Genomic DNA, 16,142 nt, shown 5'->3' with positions numbered 1-16,142 from the left:
TTAAGCATTTGGCTGTATTGCTGATCTGTCAAGGTGGAGTGGTCTTACAAAGGCACGAGACAGTGCCTGCCTCCTCCTGACAGTGGGTTTCCGCCAGATGTGAGGCTGGGAAGTCTCCTTGTGCAGCCTGCACGCATTAGATTTCACACGAACCTGCCATCACTGAATACATCTGGGACGGGAGGGTTGCATATGAATGCAGCTTCCAAAGAAACAAGTTGAAAATGACAAAATCTAGGTAAAGAAAATCCTTTAATGCCTAACTTAACTAGCATTTTTAGGGAATGAGATAGCTGCCTAGGAGAATTTGGTAAATAGCTGACATTACTCTTGACTGACTTGAATTCTTTCATGGAACTCCTGCCATATCCATGTTTGTTGGCCCCTCCTCATTGAGGAATCTCCTTCTCTCTTTGCTATCATGGCAGACAGTCCAGTGGTTTCTCCCTCTCCTGACTGCTTTTCTGCATCTGCTTCTTCCTCCCCCTCCCTAAGTGTAGCAGTAGTGGAGCAGTCTGATCACATTTGCTTTAAAGAAAGTTCTAGGAGAGTGTGGGCTGTGGAGAAGAAGCAGGAGGAAGGAGCCAGCAAGCTCCCAGCATGTGTGACTTTGTGAAGCCCAGCAGTGACAAGAAAGGGGCAGAAAGGGGCGGGAGTGGGAAGAGCACCTGCCTCTCAGGGGTCTGGGTGGGTCCCTTAGAAATGCAAGGAGCTCCTGCAGTGAGGAAGTCGGGGAAGCAGGTGACGCGTGGCCTCAAGGGACCCTCAGCTGGACAATTTCCAAGTTACTAGAGGTGAGTGGAGAGAATAGGTTGTTATTAATGCATTCCTTTATGACCATTTGAAATTAATTGTTGGTTTCGGTGCTAGCACTTCAGTATTTCAGAATTCTAAGCCAAAATAGCATATTAGAGCATTTAAAAACCACATGGCATATTGAACTGTGTTCATAGGTAACTTCATTTCTTGATAAGTTTATTCTGACTTGCTTAAGAATGAGTTTGCTCATCTATAAACTTTTTGTTTGTTTTTTAATCTGTAAACGTTTATTTTCTCCAAAACATCATGTAGTGACTCTAAGAGTACAAAATAGACTTTTGGTAAAGTACAAATACCATTTTCCCTTTTAGTATTCAGGCAACTCAGAAGCTCTTTTTTAAAAGCCTCCTCTAGGCTAGATGTGGTGGCTCACGCCTGTTATCCCAGCACTTGGGAGGCCAAGGTGGGAGGATTGCTTGAGTCCAGGAGTTCGAGACCAGCCTGGGCAATGTAGCAAGACCCTGTCTCTACAAAAAATATACAAAAATTAGCCAAGCGTGGTGGTACACATCAAATCTGTAGTCCCAGCTACTCAGGAGGCTGAGGTAGAAGGATTCCTTTAGCCCAGGAGTTCAAGGATGTAGTGTGCAATGATTGTGCCTGTGAAAAGCTACTGCACTCCAGCCTGGGCAACATAATGAAACCCTGTCTTTACCAAAAAAAAAAAAAAAAAAAAAAAAAAGTAGCAGCCAGTTGTGGTGGCACACACCTATAGTCCTAGCTACTCAGGAGGGTGAGGCCAGAGGATCACCTGAGCCCAGTGAGCCATGATGGCATCACTACACACATACACACACACACACACACACACACACACACACACACACACACCTCCTCTACTCTGACAATTAATTTAAATGTATAGGAGTTGTATGTACCATGTAATCTAGAGTTTAGTGTTCTGATTTTATCACCAATTATCTTATATAATAACAAATATAATTTGCATGTTGATGATCCACTTTCCTTATGTACCTAATGCAGGAAGGCTAACAGATACACTTCTTGAGGGTTTTAATAAATGTTTTCAGGCCAGGTGTGGTAGCTCACGCCTGTTATCCCAGCACTTAGGGAGACCGAAGTGGGTGGATCGCTTGAGCTCAGGAGTTCAAGACCAGCGTGGGTAACATGGCAAAACGCCATCTCTACAAAAAAATACAAAAAATTAGCCAGGCGTGGTGGCGCGTGCCTATAGTCCCAGCTACTTGGATGCTGAGGTAGGAGGATCACCTAAGCCCGGGAGGTTGAGGCTGCAGTGAGCCATGATCACACCACTGCACTCCAGCCTGGGCAATGAAGTGAGACCCTGTCTCAGAGAAAAATAAATGTTTTCCAGGCCTGCTTGTGCATGACTAAGAAATTTCCTATCAACCCAGCCAAATTTAATCTAGCTGCAGCTGAGTTCAAGAAAGTTAATGCAGCTCTGATGCCTCTAGTTCTCTCATTTCTCCCAGGTGGGTCATCACAGCTTCTAACTAAGAATCTTAAGTCAATCAGTGATTCCTACTAAAGGGCAGAAAAGTCCTTTGGTTCCTTCAATGCCAAGTAAATATTTACATGCTTGAGCAGTCGGTGTAGGTTGGTGAGCCCTGGACTCACACAGATCCATGTGGACCTCACCTCACTAAGCCTCAGCTTTGCCAGCCGTGAAGTGGGACCAATAGAAATAAAAATCATACCTTAAATGTCTAGATTTGTGCCTGGCCTGTATTGGGCACTGAATAAAGTGTATCGAATATTTCAGACTGTCCTTTTGTTCTGTGTTGAGTTGGTACAGTAGTTTGTTGCAACAACCCTGGAAGTCAATTGATACTTTCACCTTTGAGATAAAGAATTTGTTCTCTAATCAACTAGCTTTTCCATTGGCCCAAGGTGACATTTCTGTCTTTACAGGCAGCCATTTGGCAGTTCTCCAGATGACTTGCTATGTCCACATCCTGCAGCTGAGTCTCCGAGTGATGAGGGAGCTCTCCTGGACCAGCTGTATCTGGCCTTGCGGAATTTTGATGGCCTGGAGGAGATTGATAGAGCCTTAGGAATACCCGAACTGGTCAGCCAGGTATGCGCGGAAGGGCAGCAGGTGGGGGCCAAGCGCTCTCATGGGCGCAGAGGTGTCCATTTTCTGTTTACAGGTACTCCATGGTCTGCTTTTTAGAATATACTGTTGTTTTTTTTTTTTTTTACCTCAAAACAGGCTGGCCCTGTTTCTTCCTCCCCTTTCCTTGTAACCCTCACATAAACTTTTGCCTGAGAATGGAGAGCACTGAAAATGAGCATTGCATACAGTTCAAGTTAGCAGAAAGACACAAACTCAAGTCCATTTCACCTGGTGTCCACCCTTGCTGATAGGGAAGGACACACAAGATACAGAGAAACCACAAACAGCACATTGCTGCCTTGTGACCTAGAACGCTTCCCCCTGGAAGTTGGTGTGAGTGTAGTCGTGACCCCAGTATTCATTTCACACCTGTGGGCTGGTGATAGGAAGCTGTTTGTGCTAAAAGAATACTTTCCACATAAGTTAGCAGAAGTCATTTTACAGGTAGCTGCAACTCTTTCATCATTTTTACCTTCAAAAATGGCGGGTTAAACCTTTCACTTATGGTTTAGCCCAGGAGTTCAAGGATGTAGTGTGCACTGACTGTGCCTGTGAAAAGCTACTGCACTCTAGCCTGGGCAACATAATGAAACCCTGTCTTTACCAAAAAAAAAAAAATAAAATGTCGCAGCCAGTTGTGGTGGCACACACCTATAGTCCTAGCTACAGTTCCTTTCACTTATGGTTTAGCCCACCATAATTTTGGGGATATTTAAGCGTAAATGGGAATATAAAAAAGTTAACTAATCTTAGTGAGCTTATTTAGCTTTCTTCTTCCAAGTAATTAGTTGGTTACTATAAAAAAGGAAGTCCCTGCTTTTAGAGTACCTGATAGCAATGATATAGTAAATAACCTAACATAGTCCCTTGAAAGAACAAAACACTATCTGAACTGGCTGCACAGCTAACTGTGTGTGAAGCAGTGCAGCCTGGCTTACTGTGTAAAGAGTAACCCAGAAAAACCATCATGTTCTAGTTACTGTTTTCCTCCTTACTTAGCATGAATCATCTTTATTTCTTACTGCCAAAAAGTACCTGCCAGTGTCCAGTCTACTTCTTGGCCATACGATGTGTCATCATCTTTCTGAGAGAAAGATGATGCAGAGTCATTGGAGACTTCTCTGAAACATTAAAATTAGTCTTGTCATAATTCCCACAGTTGAGCAGACACAGGTGGGAGTTGTGACTTATCAATTCATATTGAAAACAGCAGAATGGAAAGAAATGACTTGAGGTTACATGATATAACCTGAAATAAATTAAGAAAGGAAAATGGAGTTTAAGTATTTCCTGTGTGACTGGTTTGCTTTGTCTTCAGTGATAGTTAGAATTTAGCACTCAGTACTATTTTATCCTTGAGTTTATCTAAGTGACATTTTAAAATGTGATCCGTGGAGTTGCTGAGTGACTTGTAATGTTATCAAAACAGGTGTCATGTCATTTAATATTTTTAGTCTGTTTTTCACTCATTTCTGTTATTTCTATTTTGTCTCATCAAATCCACCATCATTATAATATTGTCATGAAACTGAATTATAGAAATATGTTTATTAGGTAGAATTGAGGGAAGTATAGAATACAAAGTATTCGTATTCATGTTAAAGTTCTGAGATGGTTTTGTGTTTAGTTAGAGCAGTAATTCAGCAATGAGTGGTTTCCTCTGCTTAGGCTCCATCCCTGTGTTTAGAATTACCATAGGGAGGGCAGTGGGCTCCTGGCTGTCACAGGCTGGCCTTAGGGCTGTGCTGATCAGAGCTCAGGGCTCTGGGCGGCTCCAGCACTACATGGGTAGATGGTTTTCAAGAAGGCCTAGGACAACGCTGAGCTAAAGAAAACTTGAGGCCGGGCGCGGTGGCTCACGCCTGTAATCCCAGCACTTTGGGAGGCTGAGACGGGCAGATCACCTGAGGTTGGGAGTTCGAGACCAGCCTGACCAACATGGAGAAACTCCGTCTCTACTAAAAATACAAAAGTAGCCGGGCTTGGTGGTGCATGCCTGTGATCCCAGCTACTTGGGAGGCTGAGGCAGGAGAATTGCTTGAACCTGGGAGGCAAGGTTGCGGTGAGCCGAGATCACAACATTGCACTCCAGCCTGAGCAACAAGAGTGAAACTCCGTCTCAAAAAAAAAAAGTCAGGAGTGACAGACACATAAACCATGTCTAGTAGGTAATGAGAGGATGATGGCAAAATGTGGGGCACGTAGGAAATCCTGACAGCCACAGAAAGCAGTAGATAATAGGCAGCGCATCACATTGGTGAGGAGCTCAGATCCCAAATCACAAACTGAATTGGACCCCACCATGTACTAGCTGAATAGGGCTTATTGCAATTCACTTCATGTCTTTAAGTCTCATTTTTTTTAGCTACAAAATCAGGATAATGATGGTCAGTACCCCACACTGCTGATCCCAGTCAGGTGCCAAAGAGGTTATCTAATTAAAATGAACTCTACAGATACAAATAATCAATCAAAAAACTTAACACTTCCAGGGGATATTTGCATCTGAAAGTCCAGGCCAATATGATTGGTGGAGTGGGTAGGAGGCATTCTGTAGTCCTGACCCATTTTTCCCCTTCCCTTGGAAGAAGTGCTGCTGGGAGTCCAGTGTGACCCCGGCTTCTGTCCTTGTGTAACCAGAGCTGTGAGCAGAGGCATTTTCTAGAAAGACAAGTGGAGTCAAGCTCTAAAGATACCTTTGTGTAGTAAGTATAATATTAAAAAGTATAAAAAGCTTCAAATATATGATAGTGAGAGAAAACAGCCTTATATTGACTCTGCTGTTTTTATGGTTTAATTATTTGTTTGTTATTTGGGACTTTCTCTCCAGAGCCAAGCAGTAGATCCAGAACAGTTCTCAAGTCAGGATTCCAACATCATGCTGGAGCAGAAGGCGCCCGTTTTCCCACAGCAGTATGCATCTCAGGCACAAATGGCCCAGGGTAGCTATTCTCCCATGCAAGATCCAAACTTTCACACCATGGGACAGCGGCCTAGTTATGCCACACTCCGTATGCAGCCCAGACCGGGCCTCAGGCCCACGGGCCTAGTGCAGAACCAGCCAAATCAACTAAGACTTCAACTTCAGCATCGCCTCCAAGCACAGCAGGTCTGTTCTTCGATGGCACCTGGGAAGTCAGGGGTGCTGGGTGGAGGACATGGGGAAGATGATGTGAGACAGCACAGCTGTCCAACAACGTGCAGATACTGGGTTGGGGAGGGCAGTTACTTGGGAAACTTGATTTAAAGTAAAATGTATTCTGTTCTTAAAATGTATTCATCCTGTTTGTATGTATTTAGAATCGCCAGCCACTTATGAATCAAATCAGCAATGTTTCCAATGTGAACTTGACTCTGAGGCCTGGAGTACCAACACAGGTAAGGCAACATACCAGCCATTAGCTTTCATTGTATGCATGCAGCTGCTTTTGTCATTTCTTCCTCTCTGAAGAAAGTTAACTTAGTAGACGTGGATCCAGATCAGCACACTAGCCCTGTACTGTCACCTAGTTACCTACTAGTGTGTTATATTTTTCCCTTCTAATCACTGCCATTTTTATTGCCAGGTACAGTCAATTCTTGTTATTCTAAGAAGTTGTGCTACATAAAGTTACTGCAAACACTGAATTAGAGAATAGCCAACTATTGTTCCTAGGAGGAATACAGGGTTGGGTTCCTGCAGACCTCTGGTCACAACATTGCCATCATCCAGTCAACACATAACCTTGTTTTATGTGTGTTTCTGTTTAAAGAACTCACTGTAACTCAGGCCTGAATGGTGCTTATCTAGCACACCTGTTTTCTCCAGAAGGCACATCACCGCCTCTTGCACTTAGGAACACTAGAGAGCACTGCAGCACCATGCCTGGGAGCCAGTTTAAGCAGCAAAATCACCAACAGGAAAAGCAAAAAATGCAAAAATCTTGCCACCAAATAGATCACAGAGGACACTAGTTTACAGTATGAGAGCTGAAACCAGAAGGCAAAGTGTTGCCTTGTTCAACCTCTGCTGGAAGTGTGCACATTGCATATCTGAAATGTTTTACCACTGTGCTCATGTCTACGAATGACCGTGACAGTGGCATGTGTATTGATTTGGGGGTTACAAATACATTTTACTGAGTAGGCAACTTCAGAAATGTGGAATTCATAAATGAGGATCAACGATATCTTAGCAGCCTCATGCCTCTCACTGACAGCAAGCACTGGGATCCCTTCCCTTCATCCATCCTGCCTTTCCTCCCTCTCCACCCTCCACCTCTGACTCGGTCTCTGTGCGTTCTTATCAGGCACTCTCCTCGCTCTCCCCTTTTCCTCCTGCCTCTGTTCAGCCTTTTGTGAAGTGCACCACGTCACCTTTTGTCCCAGTGATTTTATTTCTCTATAGACTTGAATGTCACTTGAATGAGACTCTAAACTACCATCCTCAGGGTTTATATTACAGTCTTCTTATAGAAAGGACTGTGTTATTTTGAGATCCTTCAGTTAATTGTGTCCTTACAAAATGATTTAATTGATATTAGCATCAAACTTAACTCTGCTGAGTCATAGCAAAGCTTCAGAATAATCATATCTTTAGAACTTAGAAGCTCATGTTCTCAATCACTAGTTGTTCAACTCTGAGTTATTCCTTTCATGTAATTTTTTTCCAAATAATTTTACAGATGATAGTACCATTTGCTAGCCTCTCTATAATACTCACTTTGTTTTTTAATCTATGTCTGTCCCCGACATTTTCCTCCATGTATTGCCCCTGATTTCAGGCACCTATTAATGCACAGATGCTGGCCCAGAGACAGAGGGAAATCCTGAACCAGCATCTTCGACAGAGACAAATGCATCAGCAACAGCAAGTTCAGCAACGAACTTTGATGATGAGAGGACAAGGGTTGAATATGACACCAAGCATGGTGGCTCCTAGTGGTATGCCAGCAACTATGAGCAACCCTCGGATTCCCCAGGCAAATGCACAGCAGTTTCCATTTCCTCCAAACTACGGTACTGGACTTACATCCCCACCACCTTTCACCAGTCCTTTCTCCCCAGTGTCCCCCAGTGTTGGGTCACAGCTCCTCTCTCACAGCTCTTTGCATGGCTCCCAGATGAATCTGGCTAACCAGGGAATGATAGGAAACCTGGGAGGACAGTTGGGGCCTGTGAGGAGTCCCCAAGTCCAGCACAGTACCTTCCAGGCTCTCAGCTCAGGTACCTCCTTTTCTCTGAGTGCAGGTCTTACTTTAAGAATGACCGAAGTAAGTGTGTGTGCATAGACTGTGTCTATCTTGTGTGCGAGCGTGTATGGATCTATGTTTATGTCAATGTCTACAAGTGCATATATGTTTATATATTTGAAAGCCTCTGAGTCTGACTCAAACAAATCAATAGATACAAAATGTAAAAAGACCTCTATAAATTTAAATATTATAGACATTCTGCGACTTTTGAAAAATACTTTACAGATTATACCAGATCATTAATGAATAGGTAATTCTTGAGAAGTACTGTATAGAAACTACAGTGGGAGACCTTTTAGTCCTCTTCATATTGATTTGTTGTTTAATGTCAGTCTTAAGAGATACCAAGTGTGTAATGTCATGAACATTAATATTTGTGTGCATGTCATGTTCAGTTAATGGTTGAATTATTGATAAAGTAAGTGCTTACATTAATGTTAATATTCAAAAATGACTTTCCCTACCCTTTGCCAGTTATCTGTAAATAACTGTGAAGTCTGTTGCCAAAATCCAAGTCTCCTGTTTCTTTAAAGAACAGAAAGATAATGTGCAGCCTTTTTCTATATGATCTTAAGCTTTTCTTTTGTAGCTAATTTAAATATTAATTAAATATGCATGTTTTACAAGTCTTCTATGCAAAAGTGTACTTAATACCATCCTCAAAATACTCTAAGTTGCCTCCTTTGTTTCCCAGCTCCTTTCTCTATTTCCTTCTTGATGATTTAGAAAAGTGTGCTGAAAGTTCTCTTTCCTTTTAGTTTAAATTCTGTTTGCCTCGAAACTGAACCAGAAGCATACATTGAATTTTTTTCTTATTCTTACTAATATTGGATAGCCCTAAAGTACCACAGAGCTCTTTATAAAGACAAAACAAGCTAACCATGAATACAGCTATTTATTTTTAAAGGTGGATCCATCTCATCATGGAATGGCTTCAGCTAATTTAATATAAATTTATTCAAATGAGTTGACTTTTGATATATAGCTGAACTTTAATCCAATTTAAATTTAATTTAAACAATCTGGCCAGGTGCAATGGCTCATGCCTGTAATCCCAGCACTTTGGGAGGCCAAGAATCTCTTGAGCTCAGGAGTTCAAGACCAGCCTGAGCAACATAGTGAGACCTCATCTCTACTAAAAATTAAAAAAATTAGCTGGGCATGGTCGTACATGCCTGTAGTCCCAGCTACTCAGGAAGCTGAGGTGAGAGGATCCTTTGCGCCCAGGAGGTCAAGGCTGCAGTGAACTATGATCACGCCACTGTACTCCAGCCTGGGCAACAGAGCAAGCAAGACCCTATGTCAAAATAATAATAATAAGCTTAATTTAAACTAATTGCAGTGATACTTTGAGATTTTATATGTGTGTATATATATATATTTCTTGCTGATCAAAATATGTGACTCATTCTTGATTTGGAAAGGAATTTGAAGAAAGAATAGCATTGTTTCTTTCTAACTCTAGCTATGATGGTTAATGGTTCCTAGGCACCATCTAACTACTAGGGGGAATCAGTATGGAGATTTTATTTTCTCCATATTTTATCCGAGCTTGGAATCTTTCTTAAATGTATGTAATTAATCAGTACACAATCATATATTTGAAAGTAATTTTTTATGCATGCCTAATTTGGAATGTTCTTCCCCCCCGCCACCAGTCTCTACAATATAACTAACAGTCTCTTTTGGATTTCTGTTTCTGTTTTTTTTTTTAAGGAATAAGTCAGCAACCTGATCCAGGCTTTACTGGGGCTACGACTCCCCAGAGCCCACTTATGTCACCCCGAATGGCACATACACAGAGTCCCATGATGCAACAGTCTCAGGCCAACCCAGCCTATCAGGCCCCCTCCGACATAAATGGATGGGCGCAGGGGAACATGGGCGGAAACAGGTAACCGCAAATCCTTCTCCTTTTCATACCGCCACTGTGACAGCTGAAGGACATCCCCCACCTTCATGCCTGCACCCGAGGAGCTTTCTGTTTGTTTTTATCAAACGTAGTGATAAAGGATGGCTTCTAGGTCACCGCCTTCCACAGCAATTTCTATCATAAATTGGTCGGTGGTACCTTGTTAGGGATGTTCTTGTTCCTCCAAAGAATGTTCCTTGCTAAGCTTTTGTAAATTCTAGTGACTCCTGCTCTAGGAAAAGTAAACTGGCTTATTTAGAAGTTTGCTTGATATCGCTTGCATGAGCAAAGACTTTAAAAAAAAAAAAGAAAGAAAGAAAGGAGACAGGTAGTCTATAGAAAGTTTCCCTGGTGATCATTTATCACAGCAACACACAGAATTGCCCCCACAGCTTCATTGAATGCCACTTCCCCTGCTGTCTCAGGCTTCAGCAAGCCCACCACCTGCCGGCTGTCTCAGCCTGGGTTCATGCAGTTCGGGTTTATTCACTCAGAGTAAACGCCTGAGAAACAAGTGCCCTGAGCTGCCTGCCTCTGGATACCAGCAAGCTGTAACATTCATTCAATCTTTCCATTGTATTCCAGCATGTTTTCCCAGCAGTCCCCACCACACTTTGGGCAGCAAGCAAACACCAGCATGTACAGTAACAACATGAACATCAATGTGTCCATGGCGACCAACACAGGTGGCATGAGCAGCATGAACCAGATGACAGGACAGATCAGCATGACCTCAGTGACCTCCGTGCCTACGTCAGGGCTGTCCTCCATGGGTCCCGAGCAGGTGAGCGCCCAAGGAGAAGCAACCCAGTGGCTTCATATCACGGCTTTTTTTCTACTTCTGCATCAAATATATCTTTCCATGTATCTGACTTTAGCCACCAACTCCCACATTTACTTTGAGGAGTGTTTTTCACCCTTCACCTGTGTTAGTGACATTAATAAAAATCTTTGTTAATGATTAAATAAACAGAAAGGATTCCTGACTGCTTGAGGAGCTTTTAAAATATTTTGTAACTTTCTTATCATTGACATTTTTCTCTTGAGGAATTCACCAGTATCTAAAATGAATCTCTAAAGATGAAATAGTGAGTGTACTTTTAAAATAGCTCTATTTGGGGGTTATCGTTTGGGGGGGTTTTGTTTTGTTTGATACAGAGTCTCACTCTGTCACCTAGGCTGGAGTGCAGTGGCACTATCTTGGCTCACTGCAACCTCCGTCTCCCGGCTCAAGCAGTCCTCCCACCTCAGCCTCCTGGGTAGCTGGGATTATAGGCACATACTACCATGCCCGGCTAGAGGATTATAGTTTAATAATGGATTTATTTCTAAGTGTAAAACCAGATGAAAAGCAAAGGCCAAACTACCTGCCATCCAGTTAGTTTGAAATGATCCTTCATTTATGCAAAGAGACAGACACAGATAATCCAAAAACTATTCTTTTTACTTTGGAACGTGAAGGCAATGATTTTTTAAAATAATTGTTTTGCGTTGAACAACATCAAAATGATTCTGTTCCTAACTTGACTAGATGGCAGAGAGACTCAAAGCATTTGAGATAGCAGTAGCCAGCCTGGAATCCAAAAATCTGTGGCTGATTCAGAGGTAAAAGTAGAGGTTAATAATTGTACCATGGTATTTACAGAAGATCTTGTTTTTAAAGGCCCAAAATGCTGACCACTCTACCACTGATCCTCAGTAGTTCACACAAGTAAAAAATATGGCAAGACCTTGACTCTTATTTCATATAAGGAGAAAGTGCAGTATGGAAAGTGTAAATGACTTAAGCATGAAATCACTGACAGGTCTGTGAATGTCTGTTAGAACAAGATTGTGAGAATGGTGAAAGATTGAAGAGTTTGATTAGATCTATTTAATTCTGTTAGTAGACCACAATTTTTGTGAAAATTTTAAGAACTATTACAGAGCTTCCGTGTTTTATTCTTTAAAACGATTAATAAAAATGTAAAGTGGTACATGAGAAAATTTAAAGCCCTTTGCATTTTAAGAAGGTTGTGTGCTTGTAGTAATAACTTACACTTCTGTTGTTGAATTGGTGGCAGTTAAATGCTTATTTGGATACATTAAGCAGACATAAAGAAATACAGACTTTTAGCCTGGCATGTTGGCTTGTGCCTATAATCCCAGCTATTCAGGAGGCTGAAGTGGGAAGATGGCTTGAAGCCAGGAATTCAAGACCAGTCTGGGCAACATAGTAAAACTCTGTCTCTGAAAAAAAAAAAAAAAAAAAAGTTTAAATTAGCTAGGCATGGTGGCAGGTGCTTATAATTCCAGCTACTTGGGAAATTGAGGCTGGAGGATCTATTGAGCCCAAGAGTTTGAGGCTGCAGTGAGCTAAGATTGTACCACTGCACTCCAGCCTGGGTAACAGAGCAAGACCCTATCTCTTAAAATATATGCGTGTGTTTATAGAGAGATATCTATGCTTTTATTTCTTCAATGGAGAAATGTAGGGTTGATGTTTTATTTCCTGCAAAAATGGGCCACTAATGACTCCTAATTTGCTTGCTGAAGAAAAGCGTACAAAGTAAGGGCTACTGAGATAGTCTAGTGTAATACGATCTTAGTCCAATCTGCTCAGCAATGAATTGATGCATTTTTATTTGATGTATTTTTAACAATCCAGATTGTTTTGAAACTTCTGCATGATTTTAAACCATTTGAATCCCATGGTTAATTTGGAAGCCCCAAGGCACAACTGCAGTGTGTCTTCCTACAAAAATCATTATTCTATTAGCATTTGCACATTTACTTTCTAATGTGTAAAGAAATGTACAAATGCAAATGAATAGTCCATTTGGTCAGAGTAAATTCACAAAGTCCAGCACTAGTTTGGGTATTTACACTTGCTCTTGATAATTAATAACTTGCCTAAGTAGCAAAGATGTCAGGAATTTCTCAGATGACTTCAAAGTCCCAAATGTGAGTCATTGGTCTAATTTGAATAAGCCAAGAAAGCATGCTGGTTATGGCACAAAAATGGCTCTATTATTATTAAGTCAATTGAATTTGATTTCCGTACAGCATGCAGATAAAGGTTAATTTTGAAGGCAGCTAGTATTTCATGAGTATTTTCATGTTCCTCTAGACTCCGCAAAATACGTACATGGGAGAGCTTGTGTAGGATGAGGCCATTGTTCTGCGGTTCCTTTTCCCCGTTTTTACACCCCTAAAAACAGAGGAAGGGCGGCGGCCACTTGTTTTCCAGTGCACTTTTGGACATTCTGCTCTGCGTAGCCACTGTCCTGTCTTCTTGTCCTTAGGTTAATGATCCTGCTCTGAGGGGAGGCAACCTGTTCCCAAACCAGCTGCCTGGAATGGATATGATTAAGCAGGAGGGAGACACAACACGGGTAAGAAAGAACAGTGAAATATATGAATATGGAAGTAAAGCAAACATGAATATTTGATAGACCAAAACTGGCATAGATATATTGTCAACCAGTAGATTAAAGATAGTTGTAAAATATCTTCTAGTTTCATCTGGCATACAGTGCTTTTGTGTGAATGATTATTTCTTTAAGCTCATTTTAACTCAGCTAATGGTACCATATGAATTAAGAACACTAAATTTTTTTTTATTTATTTATCTTTTTTTTCTGTAGTCTTCGTAGCCAACAAAAGAACAGTAATTTTGCCCTGGAATGATACTATGATAGCAAAGCAAGAAATAATGTGGCAAATAATTAGTTGTGTTAGGGCAAACTTTTATTTTTGCTATTTCTGAATTATAAGGCTAGATTTTTAGGAGGATTAAGAGGAATTAACTTACATTGTTCACTCCCTTAATTAAGTCTTCTTAAGGGTTTTCTATATTTCGTTGTGTTTAGGAACAATCTAGTACATTATTTATATTATTGTATTATTTGCCTATTACACCTTAAACACTTCTCTTTTTGTTTTTTTTTTTTTGAGACAGTGTCTTGCTTTGTTGCCCAGGCTGGAATGCAGTGGCACAGTCTTGGCTCACTGCAACCTCCACCTCCCGGGTTCAGGCAACTCTCCTGCCTCAGCCTCTTGAGTAGCTAGGATTACAGGCACATGCCACCATGCCTGGCTAATTTTTGTATTTTTAGTAGAGACGGGGTTTCACCATGTTGGCCAGGCTGGTCTCGAACTCCTGACCTCAGGTGATCCACCCACCTCAGCCTCCCAAAGTGCTGGGATTATAGGCGTGAACCACCACACCTGGCCTATTAAACAGTTGTTCTAAAGAGAATGATATTACCATGTTCAGCCAATGAAACTGTAGAATAATTAGTACTTAGACGTAATTGAAATGTGTACCTAGCAGCAGATCTCTTGCAGGAAGAAGTCTGAGCAGTTTGGCACATAGATAAATGGGCCTATGTGGCCCTTTAAGGTAAGAGATATTACCCTTCACAGTAGGTAGCTCTTTTTTAAAAAATCCTATCCCATACAACCTGTTAAGTGGAAGAAAATATTTGCAAACCATTTATCCAACAAGGGACTAATATCTATAATATACAGAGAACTCAACAGGAATAAAACAGATAATCCCATTAAAAAGTGGGCAAAGTTTGTGACCAGCCTGGCCAACATAGTGAAAACCCATCTTGACTAAAAATACAAAAATTAGCCAGGTGTGGTGGCACGTGCCTGTAGTCCCAACTACTTGGGAGGCTGAGGCAGGAGAATCACTTATACTTGGGAGGTGGAGGTTGCAGTGAGTGGAGACCATGCCATTGCACTCCAGCCTGAGTGACAGAGTGAGACTCCATCTCAAAAAAAAAAAAAAGTGGACAAAGGACATGAATAATTTCTCAAAAGAAAATGTACAGGTGGCCAGCAGTTATATTAAAAATGCTCAGCATCAGTAATCATCAGAGAAATACAAATAAAAACCATAAGGAGATACCATCTTACCCCAGTCAGAATGGCTATTATTAAAAACAAAAAATAACAGATGTTGGCAAGATAGAGTAAAAAAGGGAACTCTCATACACTGTTGGAATGTAAACTAGTAGAGCCAGTATGGAGATTTCTCAAAAAACTAAAAACAGAATTATCATTTGATCCAGGAGTCACACTGCTGGGTTTCTACCCAAAGGAAGAAAGGTCAGTATATCAAAGGGATACCTGCCCTCTTGTGGTTATTGCAGCACTATTCACAATAGCAAAGATACAGAATCAACCTGTGTGTCCATCAGTAGATAAAATGGATAAAGAAAATGTGGTACATATACACAGTAGAATACTATTTAGCCATTAAAAAAATGAAATCATGTCATTTGTGGCAACATAGATGGAACTGGAGGTCATTATCTTAACTGAGATAAGGCAGGCACAAAAAGACAAATATCTATTGCATGTTCTTACATATGAGAGCTAGAAAATTTGTTCACATGGAAGTAGAGAGTGGAAAAATAGATAACAGAGACTGAGAAGGGTGACTGTGAGGGCAGGAGAGGAGGAAGAGAAGTGGGTGAGAGGTTACAGACATACAGTTAGAAGGAATAAATGTAATGTTAGCAGAGTAGCATGACTATAGTTAAAAATGTATTGCATCTGGGTAATGGACACCCTAAAACCCTGTCTTGATCCCTCACTATGCATTATGTAATGAAATTTCATATGTACCCCCATAAATTTGTACAAATAAAAATAAAATAAAAAATCCTCTCCTGGCCAGGTGCAGTGGCTCAAGCCTGTAATCCCAACACTTTCAGAGGCTGAGGCGGATGGATCACCTGAGGTCAAGAGTTTGAGACTAGCCTGGCTAACATGGTGAAACCTCACCTCTACTAAAAATACAAAATTAGCCGAGTGTAGAAGCACACGCCTGTAGTCCCAGCGATTCGGGAGGCTGAGATAGGAGAATTGCTTGAACCTGGGAGGCGGAAGTTGTAGTGAGCCGAGATCATGCCGTTGCACTTCAGCATGGGCGACAAGAGCAAAACTCTGTCTCAAAAAAAAAAAAAAAAAAATCCTCCCCCAGTAGAGACAGTACAGGGTTGTTGTTCAGTTTCCTCCCAAAAAAAAGTGGGTATTTGATGATTTGGTTAATACTAGCATTCAAGTTGAGAAAGTAATAGCA

The 16,142-nt window shown here is 41.3% G+C and overlaps 1 protein-coding gene across 38 annotated transcripts in view; it reads left to right on the top strand.

The window, feature by feature from the left end:
• NCOA2 (nuclear receptor coactivator 2) overlaps nucleotides 1–16,142 on the top strand; it is a 297,091-nt gene that overhangs the window by 271,973 nt on the left and 8,976 nt on the right. For 22 of the 38 annotated variants that reach the window (XM_063817157.1, XM_063817181.1, XM_063817165.1 and 19 more), the window contains 7 exons: nucleotides 2,713–2,878; nucleotides 5,748–6,026; nucleotides 6,218–6,295; nucleotides 7,681–8,122; nucleotides 9,868–10,045; nucleotides 10,649–10,847; nucleotides 13,348–13,437. In XM_063817157.1, the coding sequence (XP_063673227.1) occupies nucleotides 2,713–2,878; nucleotides 5,748–6,026; nucleotides 6,218–6,295; nucleotides 7,681–8,122; nucleotides 9,868–10,045; nucleotides 10,649–10,847; nucleotides 13,348–13,437 (1,432 nt within the window). The remainder of the gene's footprint in view (nucleotides 1–2,712; nucleotides 2,879–5,747; nucleotides 6,027–6,217; nucleotides 6,296–7,680; nucleotides 8,123–9,867; nucleotides 10,046–10,648; nucleotides 10,848–13,347; nucleotides 13,438–16,142) is intronic. The other 16 variants (XM_054656809.2, XM_063817184.1, XM_063817177.1 and 13 more) reach the window with 1 other exon arrangement.

The sequence above is a fragment of the Pan troglodytes genome, chromosome 7, assembly GCF_028858775.2.
Source record: "Pan troglodytes isolate AG18354 chromosome 7, NHGRI_mPanTro3-v2.0_pri, whole genome shotgun sequence".
Lineage (NCBI taxonomy): Eukaryota > Metazoa > Chordata > Mammalia > Primates > Hominidae > Pan > Pan troglodytes.
This window is presented reverse-complemented; position numbering and strand designations above follow the sequence as displayed.